This window comes from Vipera ursinii (assembly GCF_947247035.1).
Source record: "Vipera ursinii genome assembly, chromosome: 6".
Classification (NCBI taxonomy): Eukaryota; Metazoa; Chordata; class Lepidosauria; order Squamata; family Viperidae; genus Vipera; species Vipera ursinii.
This window is the reverse complement of record NC_139515.1, coordinates 3,228,414-3,249,483: the sequence shown is the minus strand read 5'-3', so window position 1 is coordinate 3,249,483 and position 21,070 is coordinate 3,228,414. Positions and strand designations below refer to the sequence as shown.

At 42.1% G+C, this 21,070-nt stretch overlaps 1 protein-coding gene across 1 annotated transcript in view; it reads left to right on the top strand.

The window, feature by feature from the left end:
* The window catches only part of RELN (reelin), a gene marked incomplete at its 5' end in the record, with an annotated part of 292,461 nt that overhangs the window by 218,393 nt on the left and 52,998 nt on the right, over positions 1 to 21,070 (top strand). Inside the window, 8 exons of the mRNA XM_083366535.1 lie at positions 1,950 to 2,127; positions 3,116 to 3,200; positions 4,721 to 4,903; positions 6,408 to 6,579; positions 8,204 to 8,306; positions 11,419 to 11,648; positions 17,060 to 17,280; positions 18,483 to 18,630. Of these exons, the coding sequence (XP_083222661.1) occupies positions 1,950 to 2,127; positions 3,116 to 3,200; positions 4,721 to 4,903; positions 6,408 to 6,579; positions 8,204 to 8,306; positions 11,419 to 11,648; positions 17,060 to 17,280; positions 18,483 to 18,630 (1,320 nt within the window). The remainder of the gene's footprint in view (positions 1 to 1,949; positions 2,128 to 3,115; positions 3,201 to 4,720; positions 4,904 to 6,407; positions 6,580 to 8,203; positions 8,307 to 11,418; positions 11,649 to 17,059; positions 17,281 to 18,482; positions 18,631 to 21,070) is intronic.

Below are 21,070 nucleotides of genomic sequence, written 5' to 3'. Positions count from 1 at the left end.
AGTGGTGAAAAAAGTAAGCTTCTACATTTAGGCAAGAAAAACCAAATGCACAGGTATAGTATAGGGGGTACCTTGCTCAATAGTAGCAACTGTGAGAGGGATCTCGGAGTCCTAGTGGACAATCACTTAGATAGGAGCCAGTTGTGTGCTGCAGCTGCCAAAAAAGCCAACACAATCCTAGGCTGCATGAACAGAGGGATAGAATCAATCATGTGAAGTACTAATACCACTTTACAATGCTTTGGTAAGGCCACACCTGGAATACGGCATCCAGTTTTGGTCACCACGATGTAAAAAAGATGTCGAGACTCTAGAAAGGGTGCAGAGAAGAGCAACAAAGATGATCAGAGGGCTGGAGGCTAAAACATATAGGGAACTGTTGCTGGAATTGGGGATGTCTAGTTTAACGCAGAGAAGGATGAGGGAGGACATGATAGCAGGGATCCAATATCTCAGGGGCTGCCCCCAAAGAAGAGGCAGCCAAGCTATTCTCCAAAGCACCCAAAGGCAGGACAAGAAGCAACGGATGGAAACTAATCAAGAAGAGAAGCAACTTAGAACTAAGGAGAAACTTCCTCATTACAGTTAGAACAACAACAATACTCCAGAGGTTGTGAATGCTCCAACACTAGAGGTTTAAAAGAAGATATTGGACAACCATTTGCCTGAAATGGTGTAGATTTTCCTGCCTAAACAGGGTTGGACTAGAAGACCTCCAAGGTCTCTTCCAACTCTGTTGTTTTGTTATTATTTCACCTGCTGATCTATAGCTGTTCTGTTCTGTTCTGTTCTATTCTTCATTCCTATATTCTGTTCTGTTCTGTTCTACTCTGCTGTACTCTACTCCTATTCTATTCTATTCTATTCTATTCTATTCTATTCTATTCTATTCTATTCTATTCTATTCTATTCTATTCTATTCTATTCCTCATTCCTATATCCTGTTCTGTTCTGTTCTGTTCTACTCTGCTCTGCTCTACTCTACTCTATTCTATTCTATTCTATTCTATTCTATTCTATTCTATTCTATTCTATTCTATTCTTTCATTCTATTCTATTCTTCATTCCTATATCCTGTTCTGTTCTGTTCTGTTCTACTCTACTCTACTCTGCTCTACTCTACTCTACTCTACTCTACTCTACTCTACTCTATTCTATTCTATTCTATTCTATTCTATTCTATTCTATTCTATTCTTCATTCCTATATCCTGTTCTGTTCTGTTCTACTCTGCTCTGCTCTACTCTACTCTACTCTACTCTACTCTACTCTACTCTACTCTACTCTATTCTATTCTATTCTATTCTATTCTATTCTATTCTATTCTATTCTTCATTCCTATATCCTGCTCTGCTCTACTCTACTCTACTCTACTCTACTCTACTCTACTCTACTCTACTCTATTCTATTCTATTCTATTCTATTCTATTCTATTCTATTCTATTCTATTCTATTCTTCATTCCTATATCCTGTTCTGTTCTGTTCTGTTCTACTCTACTCTACTCTACTCTGCTCTACTCTACTCTGCTCTGCTCTACTCTACTCTACTCTACTCTACTCTATTCTATTCTACTCTACTCTACTCTACTCTACTCTACTCTACTCTACTCTACTCTATTCTATTCTATTCTATTCTATTCTATTCTATTCTATTCTATTCTATTCTATTCTATTCTTCATTCCTATATCCTGCTCTGCTCTGCTCTACTCTACTCTACTCTATTCTATTCTTCATTCCTATATCCTGTTCTGTTCTGTTCTGTTCTGTTCTACTCTGCTCTACTCTACTCTACTCTATTCTATTCTATTCTATTCTATTCTATTCTTATTCTTTCCTAATCTTATTTCTATTCTATTCTATTCTATTCTATTCTATTCTATTCTATTCTATTCTATTCTATTCTATTCTATTCTATTCTATTAAATGTCTTGTACCCATTTTCCTTCAGGTGTGACCGAGGTTTTGGAGGGCCCTATTGTGTGCCTACTGTTCCCCTCCCAACTGTGCTAAAAGATGACTTCAATGGCAACCTGCATCCTGATCTTTGGCCTGAAGTCTTTGGAGCCGAGAGAGGAAACCTGAACGGCGACACCATCAAATCTGGAACGAGCCTCATCTTCAAAGGGGTTAGGAGTTACTGACATTCGAACTTACTTAATTCTAAATTCTTTCTCCCATTTTGGGTGGTTCTTTACAAAAATCAGCTGTAATTGTTTCCCATCTGCTGTCTTCATACTCAGTCTCTTTTCACATCTCTTCATCCAACTGTCCTGTGAGATTCATTTAGGATAGGCATGGCTCTTTTATGACTCGTGGACTTCAACTCCCAGAATTCCTGAGCCAGCATGGCTCAGCTTGGAAACCTCTCCCTTTTCCCTCAGCCTGGCTGGCTCAGGAATTGTGGGACTTGAAGTCCACGAGTCATAAAGTGGTCTAGGCCTAGTCCAGGGGTAGGCAACCTTGGCTCTTTTATGACTCGTGGACTTCAACTCCCAGAATTCCTCAGCCAGCATGGCTCAGCTTGGAAACCTCTCCCTTTCCCTTCAGCGTGGCTGGCTGAGGAATTTTGGGAGTTGAAGTCCACGAGTTATAAAACAGCCAAGGTTGCCTACCCCTGATCTAGTTTAATGAAAAGAAGGACTAGGGGTGACTTTGTAGCAATGTTCCAAGTTCTAAGGCAGAAGTAGGCAACCTTGGCTCTTTTATGACCCGTGGACTTCAACTCCCAGAATTCCTGAGCCAGCGTGGCTCAGCTTGGAAACCTCTCCCTTTCCCCTCAGCCTGGCTGGCTCAGGAATTCTGGGAGTTGAAGTCCACGAGTCATAAAAGAGCCAATGCGGCCTTACCCTGATTTAGGAGAAGGACACAGAAAAGATATCAGACAACTCTCAACTGCGGCCTACCGCCATGCCCCCCAAATATTGGGAAATTATTAAACCAGTCACCTCACTCTTCACCCTAGTTCCAATTATATAGCATTACTTTAGTAGTTTTGAAGAAGGTTTTTTTTTTTAAAGAAAAAAAACTGTGCTGGATTTGCTTGCTAAGAACGATTTACCCAGGTATTATTTAAGTCCATGAAAAACAGTAACACTATCTATTCTCTTTTTACAGGAAGGGTTGAGGATGCTCGTTTCAAGGGATCTGGACTCTACAAATACAATGTATATTCAGTTTTCATTCAGATTTTTAGCTAAAGGTAAGTAGCATTTTAAAGAAGGACATGGGTGTTCTCTTTACCGCTGCCTAACGGAGGGGAAACAGTCCCCCTTTTAGTCAGATTGGATTATTGTTCCTTGCAGTTTTCTTAGCAGATTTTTTTTTTCCAGAAGTGGCTTGCTAGGGAACTAGCTGCTTTCGTGCCTTAGTTGAGACTAGAACTGACTGTTTTTGCTTCTTAACCTGTTGCCTTAATCACTACCCCGAACAGGAGTAACGATAAATTAATATAATCCTCGCTGAGTCCAAAAGTGGAACTAATTCACAAACATCCAATTACCCCTCAGAACCAAGACTCAATGACCTGATGAAGCTAGGAAGATGTTACTTGTGTCGTAATACCTACAACCGGTTGTATGGTTCCCCCAGCATCTGTGGAGATTAATGCTACATTTTATACTTACTTATACTAATATACTATACTATTAACCTGGCAGTAAAATCACAGACTCCAAAGGCTTACTCAGCAAAAGGCCTATGTTGAAGCCGAGTCAGAAATGACTCGACAAAATGAGACTCTGTTGCAGACAAGAATGAAAACATAAGTCAATTATTTGTCATCTGCAATACGGTGTAAAACTGTCAACGGCCTTAGTTAGGCCTCTGCGCCAGACTTTAAATCCCAGCCATTTTCTTCCCAGCATTCTGAATTACTGGATACTTGGCAGTTGACTAGTTCACTTTGGCAAATTTAGATGCTGTCTGAGAAATACTAATTTCTGTCTTCCTAAATTTAACTCTTAACACAACCTGGCATCAGTTATCCAAATCGTTTTGCTGTTTTGGATTCATCTTGTCATAAAGCTTTCGCCCGAATCTGTAGTTAGAAAATTGTCTTGCCCAAGACTACAACAGGCTGCCATTTTTGATATGTAAAATTCCTCTTTATGGAAAAAAAAAGTAGGTGGGGGGATCCGGAATCTCTATATCTTTGAACAGAACAATATTAAACACTGCGTCATATTTTGGGGGGAGAAATTCTGGCGTTTTCTTAAAAGTACAGAAAACCAAAAGATGGATTCTTCTATTAAAGCAAAGATGGTCTATTTCTCTCCATGAACACTCCATGACATCTCAAAATCTTGTCCAATAACTGGTGCCACCCTCAAAAAATAGGCCCAAACATCAGAGTTTGTAGCATTTGTGGTATTATTGTATTTGTGGTATTATTATAATACGTGTGGTATTATTGACTACTATATAAAGACTCCTTTAAAGAAATGACTCAATTTCATCAAGGTAAGCTTTCATAAATGATTTATCTTAGCCAGGGATCCCCAATCCCCGGTCCGTGGACTGGTATACCGGGCCACAGCATGCCAGCAACCGGTCCGCACAAACAAGCAAAGCCCCATCCGCAGGATGCAGGCAGCATACGAAACCACGCACTCTCCAGTCCACGGAAAAATCTCTCCACGGAACTGGTCTCTGGTGCCCAAAAGGTTGGAGAACTCTAATCTTACCCTTGTCTTCATTGCGATGTCTTGTCTTACGTTCCAGGTACTCCGGAAAGATCTCATTCTATTCTGCTCCAGTATTCCATCAACGGAGGCATCACTTGGCACCTGATAGATGAGTTTTACTTCACCCAAACCACCGATGTCCTTTTTATTAACATCCCACTGCCATACTCGGCACGAAACAGCGCCACACGGTTCAGGATCTGGCAACCGTACAACAACGGTACAGAACGAAGGATCTAAATTTTAACGGCTTTGAGAGACAGGGAGTCCTCCGCGTTTCTAAGAAGAGACTGGACAGCCATTTGTCTGAAATGGTCTAGGGTTTCCTGCCTGAGCAGGGGGTTGAACTAGATGACCTCCAAGGTCCCTTCCAACATTATCATTATTATTATTATTATTATTATTATTATTATTATTATTATTATTATTATTATTATTATTACAACCGATTGCTTAGCAACTGAATTGAAAAAGGAGACTTACAACCAGCAGTGGGATTCAAATAAGTAAGGACTCCAGGCTGATTCCTCTCTTGACTCCGCCTGTCCTTCTCCTGAAAAAAGCCATCTAATCCCTGAATAAAGTACAGGTGGAATCTGGTTTGGAGAGAGAGGGAGAGATGGAGACATGGAATGGTGGGATTCAAATATGTGAACAACCACTTCTGGAAGTCCATTCTGGGCCTGGGCAGCAAAAAAATTAGCTACTGGTTCTGCCGAAGTGGTGCAAACTGGCTGAATCCCACCACAGACAGGAAGGAAGGAAGGAAGGAAGGAAGGAAGGAAGGAAGGAAGGAAGGAAGGAAGGAAGGAGTGAGTAGTGGGATTCAAATATGTGAACAAGCGGTTCTCTGCATGGATGCCGCTTCCGTAAGTCCATTCTGGGCCTGGGCAACAAAAGATTAGCTACCGGTTCTGCCAAAGTGGTGCGAACCGGCTGAATCCCACTACTCTATCTATCTATCTATCTATCCCTCCACCCATCCATCCATCCAGTGGTAGGGATTCAAATAAGCGAACACCCAGTTCTTTGAATGAATACCACCACTGCTTACAACCCAGTTCTGACTGGTTGGGGCTGTCTTTCACGATCACATGACTGGACTTTGATTGCGCAGCAACATGGGCTCATTTACAGCCATTAGCCGTGTCCCATGGTGGTGTGACCACATTTTTATGGCAATTTTGTCAAAAGATGGTACTTGCAGTTTTTTTGGAAAAACCACCTCCTAGTGGTTCACCTAACAACTCTGGTGTTCGCTTAATGCATTTGTTCAACGGTCAAGTTGATTCGCTTGACAACCCTCTGCGTGAAAGGTTGTAAAATGGACTGTAATGACATATGGCTTTGGTGGGCAAGCTCCATTACCGTTACGTGTTGAGGACTGCCTGTAGATTTTGATTCTGAAAGACAATTTGAGCAGCAAGTGAAGTTCAGTGGCATATTCTTAATGACAGACTCGGTGTGCTTGAGTTAATGTGCCTAACGGAGAAGCGTTCATTAATGTTATCTCCTTCTGTCAATCTATCATTATCAGATTTGAAATTTATACGGGAAAATATTACTACTCGTGATCATTTCTTAGTGTGTTTTAGGAAGCACTGAGTTCTCTTAGTGGCAACTGATAAACTATTCCATTGCATACCATTATTTCCTAGTGGTCTCTAGGAAATAGATCTGTGGTTATCAGGATTTTATTTAATTTTTTTTCTTATTTTTCCTAGGTAAGAAGGAGGAGATTTGGATTATAGATGACTTCATTATTGATGGAAATAACCTCAAAAATCCTGTGATCCTTTTGGATTCTTTTGACTTGGGCCCAAAAGAAGACAACTGGTTTTTCTATCCTGGTGGCAACATTGGACTTTATTGTCCATATTCATCCAAAGGAGCACCGTATGTATTAAACTGAAAATATATAAGTATACATAGTGAGACATGAGAGTAGAGTAGAGATAGACTGGACTGGACTGGACCAGAATGGAGTGGAGTAGAGGAATAGAGTACAGTAGAGCAGAGTGGAGTAGAAATAGACGGGATTAGAATAGGAATAGGAATAGGAATAGAGTAGAATAGAGTAGAAATAGACTGGACTGGACCAGAATGGAGTGGAGTAGAGGAGTAGAGTAGAGTAGAGTAGAAATAGAATGGACTGGACTGGACCAAAATGGAGTAGAGTAGAGTAGAGTAGAGTAGAGTAGAGAGACTAGACTGGACTGAACTGGACTGGACTGGACCAGAATGGAGTAGAGTAGAGTAGAGCAGAGTAGAGTAGAGTAGAGTAGAGTAGAGTAGAGTAGAGTAGAGAGACTAGACTGGACTGAACTGGACTGGACTGGACCAGAATGGAGTAGAGTAGAGTAGAGTAGAGTAGAGTAGAGTAGAATAGAATAGAAATAGACTGGACTGGACTGGACTGGACCAGAATGGAGTAGAGTCGAGTAGAGTAGAGTAGAGAGACTAGACTGGACTGAACTGGACTGGACTGGACCAGAATGGAGTAGAGTAGAGTAGAGTAGAGTAGAATAGAATAGAAATAGACTGGACTGGACTGGACTGGACCAGAATGGAGTAGAGTAGAGTAGAGTAGAGTAGAGTAGAGTAGAGTAGAGTAGAGTAGAGTAGAGTAGAGTAGAGTAGAGTAGAGTAGTAATAGACTGGACTGGACTGGACCAGAATGGAGTGGAGTAGAGGAGTAGAGTAGAGTAGAGTAGAGTAGAGTAGAAATAGACTGGATTAGAATAAGAATAGAATAGAATAGAATAGAATTAGAATAGAATAGAATAGAATTAGAATAGAATAGAATAGAATAGAATAGAATAGAATAGAGTAGAGTAGAGTAGAATAGAATAGAATAGAATAGAATAGAATAGAATAGAATAGAATAGAATAGAATAGAATAGAATAGAATAGAATAGAATAGAATAGAATAGAATAGAATTAGAATAATTTGACCAAGTATGATTAGATGCACAAGGAAATTATCTCTGAGGCAGAAACTCTCAATGTACATGCAAAGCAGTGGAGTAATAATAATGATACCAATAAGAGAAGATAGTAGAAAACATGCAGATAATAATAATAATAATACAGCCCTACTACATGGGTAAATATGCTTAGACATAAGACAGTGCTGTGAGGGTTATGTGTTCAGCAGAATGAGGGCACGGGGAAAGAAACTGTCTTTGTGTCCAGTTGTTTTGATTTGCAATGCCCTATAGCAGCGTCCCGAGGGGAGGAGTTGAAACAGTTTATGTCCAAGATGCGAGGGGTCCATAGATATTTTCTCAGCCCTCTTCCTGACCTGGGCAAGGTACAGGTCCTCAGTGGAAAGCAGATTGGTTGCAATTGGTTTTTTTGTGTGTTTTTTTTTGAGTCCTAACTGTATGTTGAATTCTACGTCTGGTCCTGTTCGTCTGCTCTGCCAAACCGGACACTTAATCAAAGTTTCAGGGGAAAAAAAAGATGCGTCAAGTAAAGAATTATATTGTGAAATATATCCCTTTTGCTCCTGCCACAGAGAAGAAGATTCTGCTATGGTATTTGTTTCAAATGAAGTTGGAGAACATTCGATTACAACGAGAGACCTGAACGTCAACGAAAATACCATCATCCAGTTTGAGGTACTTATCTCTGCTTTCTTTTCTTCTTGCTGTCAAAGCAGTTTTTAAAATAAATAAATAAATCTTGCTTTAGCATTTTTCTGGATATGTTACCTTTTTTATTTTTTAAGGCTACAGAAGGATCAGATGGGTACGATTTTATGAATTCCTAGGGGGTTGCCTAATCCAGTAAGACTGGCAGATAAATTTCATTTTTGCAAATGTGAAAATGGGCAGTTACTCTCTTTCAAGTTTACGCAACGTGAAACCTTATAATTTTCAATAAGGGCCTGAAAATTGAAGGTACAGTAAGATTGACAGGAGGTTATCGGTAGGGATAGTGCGTCCTTGTCCAATTCTGTGTCTCAAGGTATCTAAAATATTTACATGGGCTACGAAATTGTCCTTTTATCCACCAGACATATAGCAGTCCTCAGCTTACACCCCAGTTGGGATAGGAATCTCCATTACTAAGCGACAGCTTTTGGCAACCATTTTTTTAAGCAAATTGCTGCCGTTATTAAATGAATCAAATGGTCATTAAATAAATCAAGCTACATCCATTGACTTTGCTTGTCAGAAGCCAGCTGGGAAAGTCCTTGGACAGTGCAACTATTGTGAATTCATGCTGGTTGCCAAGAATGATCCTGTGATGTTAGGGCAGGGTTAGGCAACCTTGGCTCTTTGATGAATCGTGGACTTCAACTCCCAGAATTCCTGAGCCAGCCACGCTGAGGGAAAAGGGAGAGGTTTCCAAGCTGAGCTGCACTGGCTGAGGAATTCTGGGAGTTGAAGTCCACGAGTCATAAAAGGGCCAAGGTTGCCTACCCCTGCCCTGGGCCTAGGCCTAGGCTGCTTTATGACTTGTGGACTTCAACTCCCAGAATTCCTGAGCCAGCCACACTGAGGGAAAAGGGAGAGGTTTCCAAGCTGAGCCAGGCTGGCTGAGGAATTCTGGGAGTTGAAGTCCACGAGTCATAAAAGGGCCGAGGTTGCCTACCCCTGCCTTAGGGATGTTACGATAGTGGTTAGTACAGCACTTTTTCCAGGGCTGTTGTAACGCCACTAAGCAAGTGGTAAGTCAAGGACTAACCGCAGTTGAAGCTTTTTTCTTTTTTTTTTTACAAACGCAAAAGACATCTCATAACTTTACCACTCAACAAAATACTTGTTTTGTTCTATGAAAAAAAAATATTGTATATTGTAAAATGTGCACAAACAAGGAACAAGCCCCACACTCACTGACCCTGAGGATGTTACCTAGTTGGGTAATGAAATGTCTGCAGGTGACCAACCCAGCTTAGAGAGCACCAAGGACTCCACATTAAGAAAATAAGAATCTGTTGTCATTCTAACGTTGTGGTGTAAGTTGGGATATTAAGCAGATGATAGGTAGACGGGAACATCAACGTCCACTTATTGAATTGAGATAAGTAGTTGCATCCTCAGAGCATATGCCCTATTTCAAGAGTTTAATTAAAACTGAAGCTGAAGCACAAGGCACAAATTTTGTGTGTGCACTAACACGTTTATGCAAAGCATTAATAGTCCCAGCACATTCTTGTGCAGTTGTAAGAGGCTACCGGTTGCTCACCTTGTGTATTCTTAGTAAAACCTCCCCTGACTGTTTATTCATGCACATTTCAATTTGTCACGACAACCGGTTAATAATATATAGAATGCAAACTGTTTTATATTTTAAAATATATAGATTAAAAGTATGTTCGACAAATGCTTTCGAGGCCACATTCAAAAGGAACACGTTTTCAGGGTGTTTGCCCCAGAAGATGTTATACTTAACATCTAGGCATCCAGGAAAGACAGTTTAATTTAAAAAAAGAAAAGAAAAGAAAATGTTTTACTGCAAGGTTAGGGAGATGCTAATAAAGAAGGTGTTATTGTAGGTAATGTAGGGGTTGTCTTTCTAGATTTCTGAAGCTAATGAACCAAATCATTTCTAGATCAGCGGTTGGTTAGGCCTAATAATGGGAAGCTCACGTGCATTATGTAGGAGGACAATTCTTTTAGTCCTTGGAGGTAAAAAAAATTAGAAGTCTGGTAGAACCTTTTCCAACTAACACACTTTATTAAGGCTCAGAGAGCATCAAGGACCCCACAGTCGTCCTCCTTCTCCTCCTCCTCCTCCTCCTCCTCCTCCTCCTCCTCCATCATTCCACAAACCTTATTCCCTTCTAGCACTGAAGATGTTTCCTAGTTGGGTCATGAAACATCTGCAAGAAAACAAGCAAGTTCAGAGAGCACCAAGGACCCCACAGTCCTCCTCCTCCTCCTCCTCCTCCTCCTCCTCCTCCATCATTCCACAAACCCTACTCCCTTCTAGCACTGCTGATGTTACCTAGTTGGGTAATGAAACGTCTGCAAGGAAACCACCAAGCTCAGAGAGCACCAAGGACCCCATAGTTTTCCTCCTCCTCCTCCTCCTCCACCTCCTCCTCCTCCTCCTCCTCCTCCTCCTCCATCATTCCACAAACCCTACTCCCTTCTAGCACTGCTGATGTTACCTAGTTGGGTAATGAAACGTCTGCAAGAAAACGACCAAGCTCAGAGAGCACCAAGGACCCCATAGTTTTCCTCCTCCTCCTCCTCCTCCTCCTCCTCCTCCTCCTCCTCCTCCTCCTCCTCCTCCTCCTCCATCATTCCACAAACCCTACTCCCTTCTAGCACTGCTGATGTTACCTAGTTGGGTAATGAAACGTCTGCAAGGAAACCACCAAGCTCAGAGAGCACCAAGGACTCCACAGTCCTTCTCCTCCTCCTCCTCCTCCTCCTCCTCCTCCTCCTCCTCCTCCTCCTCCTCCTCCTCCTCCTCCATCATTCCACAAACTCTACTCCCTTCTAGCGCTGACAATGTCACCTAGTTTGGGTAATTAAACATCTGCAAGAAAACAGCCAAACTCAGAGAGCACCAAGGACTCTTCATAACAACCCTGAGCTGCAAATAGTTTCTTCTGTCGATAAATAAATAAATAAATAAAAAGACTGTAGCCACGTCTGCCTCTGAGGTCCTCCCCAAATTACACCTCAATTCTTAACAATTCTTATAGCTCAGGGCGTCTGTTAATTAAAACAAGGCATCCACCAGTTCAACATGGAGAATTTGTTTGATTTTTAGATTAACGTCGGCTGCACCACAGACAGCTCCTCGGCTGAGCCGGTGAAACTTGAGTTCTCACGAGACTTTGGGGCGACCTGGCACCTGCTTCTTCCTTTATGTTATAGCAGCAGCAGCTATCTCAATTCTCTCTGCTCTATTGAGCATCACCCGAGTAGCACCTACTATGCTGGAACGACCCAGGGCTGGAGAAGAGAAGTCATCCATTTTGGAAAGCTACATCTCTGCGGGTAAAACATTGTTTTGAATCTCCCCTAGCTTGTATCTCTATCTCTATTTTTCTGCTTCAGTGTAAGCAAGGTGTAAGCTGATTGCCTCTGATCACAAAGAGGGTTAGTAGGCAGTTAAGTTCAGGAGAACATACTTTAGGGCAGCACACACGGGACCCCAAATCTACAACTCTTTCATGAAGATCTGACCTGGAAAGTCAACACAACCCAGGTGGCCAGAAAGGCCCAACAGAGACTCCACTTCTTCAGGGTATTGTGGAAGAACAGCATAGAACAACGACTAATGACCTTATTTACCAGTCTACTATAGAGCGCGTCCTCTCGCACTGTATTGTGGTTTGGTATGCTGGTCTGACAGCCACGGATAGGAAAGTATTACAGAGGGTGGTGAGCACAGCACAAGACATTTGGGCTGTCCCCTGACACCACTGGATGACCTCGCCAGGGCTCGCTGCCTTGGAAGAGTGAGGAAAATCCTCAGGGATGACTCACGCCCTGGTCGGTATCTCTTTACTCTCCTACCGTCGGGTAGGAGATATAGGAGTATAGCCAGCTATACCAACAGGCTGAAGAACAGCTTTTATCCATGGGCTGTCAGGCTCTTGAACGGGAAATCATTTTATAATTTTATGTATGACTGACTTGCGAGGCCGGTGTGTTGTGCAATTAGCTCACGTGGTGTAACAAGATGGAGGGTTTGGTGTCACTGTGAGTTGGGGGTGGGGGCACGAAGGAAGGCTCAGCCAATCTCAATGTATACATGGTTGTACTTTGACAACAAAGGTTCATTCATTCATTATACAGGTAGTCCTTGACTTGACGGCCACAATTTGAGCCCAAAATTTATGTCGCTAAGTGAGACATTGGTCAAGTGAGTTTTGCCGCATTTTAATGACCTTCCTTGACACTGGGAATCCCAGTTGCAGTTCTTAGTAATAGTGACTCTGGCTTCCTTCACGTCACCACTAATGATATGAAAATGAGGTTGGGAGGCTGGAAAGGGTGCAGACAAGAGCAACAAAGATGATTAAGGGATGTTGTTGTTGTTTGTTGCGAAGTCGTGTCCGACCCATCACGACCCTATGGACAATGTTCCTCCAGGCCTTCCTGTCCTCTGCCATCTTCTGGAGTCCATTTAAGCTCATGCCTCCTGCTTCAGTGACTCCATCCAGCCACTTCCTTCTCTGTCGTCCCCTTCTTCTCTTGCCCTCAACCTTTCCCAGCATTAGGCTCTTCTCCAGTGAGTCCTTCCTTCTCCTTAGGTGGCCAAAGTATTTTGAGTTTCAGCTTCAGGATCTGGCCTTCTAAAGAGCAGTCAGGGTTGATCTCCTCTAAGACTGACCCGTTGATTAAGGGATGATCAGGGGCTAAAACACACAAAGAATGTAGACATCAAGAGAAAAAGAGAGGAAGTATTTAATGTTGAAATAAGAGAAAATGTTGGTTACTAAATTTAAGACATTTGGAAATTAATAGAAAATAGGAATGTTATACTGTCTTATTAATCAGTTGATGTAAGATGGTGAGAAATAGACTATATTTAAATAGATAAGACGTGCATTCTGAATATTAGATTTTGTGATGAATTACGATAAAGGGAATTGTGGTCATTTAAAACTTGGAAATTATAAATATCAAATGTTAAACCTAAATATTAATGGGAAACTAAAAATTGAGGAAAAAACTAATTAAGACAATGATTGCCTATAAAGATTGAATGTTAAAATAACCAGGATGTGTATAAACTAAAATTATCGTTAAATGTAAGAAAGTTATTTTTATTTAATTGATATAATAAGAAATGCATTAGTTTAACGGTGAGACAGTAAATACTAAGGGGAAAAGAGAGGCAATACTTAGTGTAGTAGTTTGAGACTTGTACTAAAGATATTTGTATGTTATTGAATTATGGATTAACTCAGCCGCCACGTTGCTTTTTAAATATTTAAGTGTAAAATTAGAAAATCAATAAAACTTTTTTAAAAAATACGAAGAACGGTTGCAGGAGTTGGGTATGCCTAGCCTAGTGAAACGAAAGACTAGGGGTGACAGGATAGCAGCGTTCCAGTGTCTCAGGGGCTGCCCCAAAGAAGAGGGAGTCAAGCTATTCTCCAAAGCTCCCGAAGGCAGGACAAGAAGCAACGGATGGAAACTAACCAAGGAGAGAAGCAACCTAGAACTAAGGAGAAACTTCCTGACAGTGAGGACAATTAACCAGTGGAACCACCTGCCACCAGAAGCTGTGAATGCTCCAACACGGGAAGTTTTTAAGAAGAGAATGGACAGCCATTTGTCTGAAATGGTGTAGGGTTTCCTGCCTGAGCAGGGGGTTGGACTAGATGACCTCCAAGGTCCCTTTCAGCTCTGTTATTCTCTTAAAAGGGCATGTTCAAGGTGGAGCCGTACTCGTAGCTATTTCACGAGATGTTACACTTGGATGGACGGGAGCAATCTTCCTCCCCAGAGCTTGCAAGTGGGCTGACCCATGTTGGTGGGAGATTTCCCCACAACCCTTTGTTAAAGCTTAGGACAGCCAGATGGAGCAACAGGTACGTTTGAAGTGCCATCGAGATGTCACACCTGAATGGCTGTTTTAACTCCGGACCTACAAACCTGGATGCTTTGGAAGAGCTGAGGCTTTATCTTCATGCATCATTTCACCAGACAAATGTCTTACCTTTCCCCCCCCCCAAAAAAAAAACCCAACTGGGTCTTATATCATGAGTCCTCAACTTTGGCAACTTTAAGACTTGTGGACTTTGACTCCCGACTTCCTGCTGGCTGAGGAATTCTGGGAGTCGAAGTCCACAAGTCTTCAGGTTGCCAAGGTTGAGGACCCCTGTCTTATATTAATTTTTGCTCCAAAAGATGCATTAGGGTTTACTTTCAGGGAAATACGGTACTAAATGCATCCGTCTGGCTGATGATCTTAAATAGGGTTTATTTTGGGGGTGGGGCTTATATTACAAGCATCCTGAAAAATCTTATTTTCCGAATGGGTCTTCTAGTTGGGGAAACACGGTAGATAACCTAAACAGGAACACTCACGTGACTTCTGAGCTCTTTAAAAAAAGATTTACGATCAGCATCCCCGTCCACGGACTCCTAGAAAATACAGCAGACCTTACAATCCCTTGAAGAACTGGAGCAAAACTAAACACACACACACACACACACATACCCTGGTTGTTTAATAATTAAACAAAATATTTAATTTTTAAATGCAAGCATGCATTTTTTATTGTCTTTATTCCCGGAACATTTAGCATCCCTGCTGTTCCGGGTCATGTTCTCAAACCTTTTGTCTAATTTTCCAGCCTGTCAATCAAAAAGAGGGAGAGCCAAAGGCTTGCCAGAGTTGTGTGCCAAAGTCAGACAAGCGTACTCCGTATGAGTTGACTCTTGTTGTTGTTTTTCCTTTGGCCGACTTTCAGTGTAGATGTAGGACAGTTTATTCTCTTGCCACTCTGACCTACCACAAACCCCCCAACACACACACACACACACACACACACATAGACCCTTGAGACAAGAATGTTCAATGGTAAAAGCAAATAGAATCATCCTTTTCACTACAGCTTGCAGCAAAGCAAAAACGCGTGTATAAAAAACAAAGGTTAAGCTAACACCAGCTCAGCGATAAAAGTAGCATGGGTCAAAAGCCTCATTCCTTGTCTTTCTGTAATGACTTAGCTTCTAGTAACTTTCCAGAAGTTATAATAGAACATAGAATAAAAGGGTTGGGAGAGACCTTGGAGACAAGAAGAGACAATACAATACAATACAATACAATACAATACAATACAATACAATACAATACAATACAATACAATACAATACAATACAATACAATACAATACAATACAATACAATACAATACAATACAATACAATACAATGCCTTGGTGGAGCAGTGGGCTAATGCCTCCTTAAGTAACACCAGCTGCCTGCAATTAGTGCAGGTTCGAGTCCCACCAGGCTCAGGGTTGACTCAGCCTTCCATCCTTCCGAGGTAGGTAAAATGAGGACCCAGATTGTTGGGGGCAATTAAGCTGACTTTGTAATAATGCCGCTTGGGGTGTGTGTGTGTGAAAGCCCTAATAATAAGCAGGCATATACATAGAATGAAGGCTACTGCTAAGCTTGTAAGCCGCCCTGAGTCTTCGGAGAAGGGCGGGATATAAATGGAATTAAAATAAAATAAAATAAAATAAAAATAATTGGAAGGGACCTTGGAGGTCTTCTAGTCCAACCCCCAGCTCAGGCAGGAGACCTAATTGTTCTGTCAGGAAGTTTCTCCTTAGTTCTAGGTTGCTTCTCTCCTTGATTAGTTCCCACCCGTTGCTTCTTCTCCTGCCTTCAGGGGCTTTGGAGAATACGTTTTCTAGTCCAGGCCCATGGCAAGACCGCTCTACCACGTCCAGTCTCTTCGGGAAAACCTCCAACAATGGAACATTCACAGCTTCTGGAGACAAGCTGTTCCCCTGACTGATTGTCCTCTGTACTTTACATGAAGACTGCAGCTTTGCAGCTTTGAGTTGTTCATTTCTCGCCTTTGTGCTCAAAGGATAGAAAGTATTTCTTAGGGTTCTGCTAGTATGTGTCGTGGAGAAAACCCAGTGAAAAAGACAAGAGACAGCAACACAAAACAATAATTCTTACTTTAAGATTCAGAGCTTTATTTTGCTAATCGTTTGGCACGTTGCAAACGATAACACAACATCACTTACACATTAATAACCCATTGCAATGAGGTACAGTGACATAGCAGTTCCAGTAAGAACAGCTACAGGCCAGAGGCAAATCAATCAGGTCCAGTCCCAACACTTTATAACTTTTCCAGTCCTAAGACTGTAGACCAGGGGTCTTCAAACTTGGCCCTTTTATGACTTGTGGACTTCAACTCCCAGAATTCCTCAGCCAGCATGCCTGGCTGAGGAATTCTGGGAGTTGAAGTCCACAAGTCATAAAAGGGCCAAGTTTGAAGACCCCTGCTGTAGACAGATGATCAGCAATCTTACACTTCCTGTTGATTTTCTGCTGACTTCCTGCTGACCCTCTGCTGAACACAACTTTCCACATACTCGTGTGCGTTGGAACCCACACCCATAAGCTACTTTCAGTTCCCTGTCCCTTCCTGCTCCAGTCCTTATGTTCTAAATACATTTGAAACAAGCAAGCTTAGCTAACTCGTATTACGTAAAGCACAATTGCGAACCGCAAAATTGAGCACCACACAGACTTTGGTTCGATACTGTTTCCATGAGGCCTGAGTTGGTTCACCTGGGCCTAAACCTTGCGTAGAAGGAACAAAGGCCAATATTTTCGTTTTCCACATACGGAACATAAGTTCTCAAAGCATGTGATACAAGGCAAGCTAGGAGGAGGAGTTAACGCAACTGTGTGTTTCAGATTGGTGAGATTCCGATGGTACCAAGGGTTTTATCCCGCCGGGTCTCAACCGGTGACCTGGGCCATTGACAACGTCTACATAGGACCACAATGTGAAGAGATGTGCAGCGGACATGGCAGTTGTGTCAACGGGACCAAGTGCATCTGTGACCCTGGATATTCTGGACCCACCTGTAGAATAACCACCAAGAATCCTGATTTTCTCAAGGACGACTTTGAAGGTATAGTACTACTACTATTACTACTACTATTACTAACAAATGGTTTTTGTGGTGAAAAAAATTGCCAGTAACATCATCATTGCCTGGGGGAACGCCCATTTGGGGGCTCCATGAAGATGCCCACTGAAGTGGTAGCCATTTACCTACTCGTGGTTGCCCGCTTTTGAACTTCTGGGTTGGCAGGAGCTGGAGCATGTGATGGGAGCTCAGCCCATCACACGGCACCAACCGGTCTCAAACGCGAGCCTGCCAGTTGTTAGCCCAGCATTCTAACCTGGTTTGCCACTGCACTCTGTACTTAGCTTTTGTGAAACAAAAGCCTGGAGACTAAAACATATGAAGAATGACTACAGGACTTGGGTTTGGCTAGTCTAAAGTAAAGAAGAAATAGGGGAGACATGATAGCAGTATTCCAATATCTGAGGGGCTGCCACAAGGCAGAAGGGGTCAGGTTGTTCTCCAAAGCACCAGAGGGAAGGACTAGAAGCAGTGGTTGGAAACTGATCAACCTGGAATTAAGGAGAAACTTCCTGACAGTGAGGACAATCAACCAGTGGAACAGCTCGCCCCCAGAAATTGTGGGTCACATTTATGACCATTGCAGCATCCCCACAATCATGTGAACAAAATTCAGACCCTTGGCAACTGACTCATATTTATGACAGTAGTGGCATCTCCATGGTTACATGATCAAAATTCAGATAATTGGCAAACAAACACATTTATGATGGACGGCAATGTCTCGGGATCACGTGATCCCCTTTTGCGACCTCCTGACAAGCAAAGTCAGTGAGGAAGCCAGATTCACTTAACAACCATGTTACTAATTTAACAACTGCAGTGATTCACTTAACAGCTGTGGCAAGAAAGGTCATAAAATGGGGCAAAACTCAACTTGACAACTGTCCCGCTTAGCAGTACAAATTTTGGGCTCAACTGTGGTTGTAAGTCAAGGACTATCTAGGGAGGGATTGAGGAAGGAATTTCCATTTTTAATCGTCACTTTGTAAATACTAAATAAACATTAATCCAAACCGGCTAGATTTAATCCACTGGACAAAATCAAAGTTTGTAGGAAATTGGAGAAATGCTTGACCCGGCATTTACTCATTTGCACACAGGTAACCCGTGCAATTTCCAATTCCTAGCAGAAATGCTTCAGGGCCAGTCCTAAAGCAGTGTCAATCTCTGTTCGCATTCAGGACAACTGGAATCAGACCGGTTCTTACTGGTGAGTGGCGGCAAACCATCCCGAAAATGTGGAATCCTGTCCGGAGGGAATAACCTCTTCTTTAATGAGGAAGGGTTACGGATGCTGATGACTCAAGATCTGGATTTATCCCAAGCTAGGTAACCCTATTTCCTTCCTACACAAATAGGTCGAGTACAATTTGCGTTGGCTCCTTTCTCTAGGGCAGGGGTGTCAAACTGCTGGCCCGGAGGCCAGATGCGTCTTGCCAAAACCGTGCCCACCACAGCTCCGGCAATGAGAAAAAAAGTCACGATACATCGCGACGCGTCACATGACGTGGCGAGTTTGACACCCCTGCTCTAGGGCCTACATTCTGGAAGTGGTTGAGCCCTGGGCCTAAATCTCCCAGTCTTCTCTGAATTCCAGATGTTCTTCAGCAAAGTGACAACGTAACTCCAAAGAACATAATCTGAGGTCAAAATACACTGGAGCGTCATTGGTCTAAAGCAGCCTCGTTTTGCTCAATGTCTTATTTATCTACCTGTTTGTTTGTTTGTGTGTTTTATTCCTCAAAAACAAAAATTACGAATTCGTACAAACAAAATGTGAATGTGATAACGTGATAACGTAGCTGTGAACAGCACAAACTGAGGTCAAAATACACGGGAGTTTCATTGGTCTAACGCAGCCTAGTTTTGCCCAATGTCTGTCTGTCTGTTTGTTTGTTTGTCCGGTGTATATTTTTTTATTCCTCAAACGAAAATTATGAATTCGTACAAACAAAATGTGAATGCGATAACGTGATAACATAACTGTGAACAGCACAAACCAAGGTCAAAATATACTGGAGTTTCATTGGTGTAACCCAGCCTAGATTTGCTCAGCATCTTATTTATTTGTGTTCTGTCCCAGCCTACGTGAGTCCTTGTTATGCTCGCAACGAGAAACCCCTCTTCCAAGAACCAGGCAAAAACCGCAAGAAAAAAACAATCCCCTTTTATTATTCACAGACCTGAGACAATGTCCAAGGCAAAGAAACACAGTCCACAGAAACTCGATCCTCAACACGAACGGTTGCCTTCAGCAACCAACACCTCCCACACCTTCCCTTTTATCATTCAGCCAAGGCGTGGTTTCCTAATGCCTTCTCCTTTGCCTTTGGAGCCACCCCATTGCAATCCTCTGTCCTACTCGATTCTCTTGCCTAGGCATTTGTGCATCCGGGATTTGTCCTAACTGTGCTTCATCACTGTCCAACTCAGGCTCCCAGCACAGCTGTGTCTCAGCCTGAGCATGAGTAGAGGGGCCTGGCTGATGTCACTCAGGGCCCCTCCTCCTCCTCCTCTGATTCTTCAGACTCAGCTGCCGGATCCGCTGGCTGGCGAGGAATCACAACAATTTGTTTATTTGAGGAATGGGTGTTTCCAAGCCCCCCATTTGCAAGCAGACTAAGCTTCCAGTTTTCCTCTGGGTGAAAAGTGTTTGGGCGCCTATGGGGCACTTGGAAACGGAGCGATTCAGTCCTTTTTCAAGCACCCCCATAGGCACCCAAACACTTTTTGCCCAGACGAAGAAATGACGGAGACTGGAAGTGAGTTGCCTGGGAAATATTCTCTATTTTTTTTCTACAAACCAAGCTGGTTCCATAAATCATGACCCGAGTTGGCTCTATGCCCGACATCTCCTGGAGTATAAATAACTTTTTAATCTTAAGAGATTGAACTCTCTCTTGCATACTAACTGCCCAATAATGGGCTGCTTGACAGCAAACCAGGATTGAAACATGGTGTGTTTATTGCCAAGATGCCTTTGGATGCTTCATTTGAAGTTCCAAAATATTTGCAAGCTGGCTTTGAATTGCCAGCATTTATTTATGGTTGATAATTGCCAGATTCCGAGCAAGCTGGTGTTGAGCTATTTAAAATAGCAACTGTTAAATTCTAAAGGGTTTTTGCACCTGATTAGAAATTATGTGATGAGAGAGGCTGCGTCTAAAATGTTGAAATAGGAAAAAAAAATATGTAGGCTAGTTTGAAATTAAAAATCCTGTTTATAAGTTACTGGGTGGCCCTGAAGGTATCTTCCTCGGACTTTAAACGTCTGAAAAAAATAATAATCCCATTTTCTTCAGGGATACTTAACCCTCGGTATCTTGTGATGAAAAATTGATTTAAAACTCTGTAGAAATTTCATTTTAATATGGTCTTCTGGACTTCTGTTATTAACATAAGGCTTAACGCTATTACTTTTTCTGCATATTTTTCTTCTCTGCTACAGGGCTTAATTTATATGTATTGCATTTTCCAAATAAACAGTAAGTTGTCCCTATAAAATGAAACCACTGGGGGGGAAAAACCACATCACATTTTTGTGGCAAATTATCTGCTCAGAAGCAAGAGGGCTCTTGTGTAAGGGCATGGCATTTAAATTCCTTCGGTGAAGTGATAGAAAAACACCCAATTTTCATTCTTTTTTGGAGTCAGATAAATAAACCCTTGTTGACTTTGTTATTTTATGTGTGGACCAACTCTGGCTCAAATATAATGAAAAGAAAATACCAGCTCCGCATTTACATTTTAAATGTAATAATGTTTTATT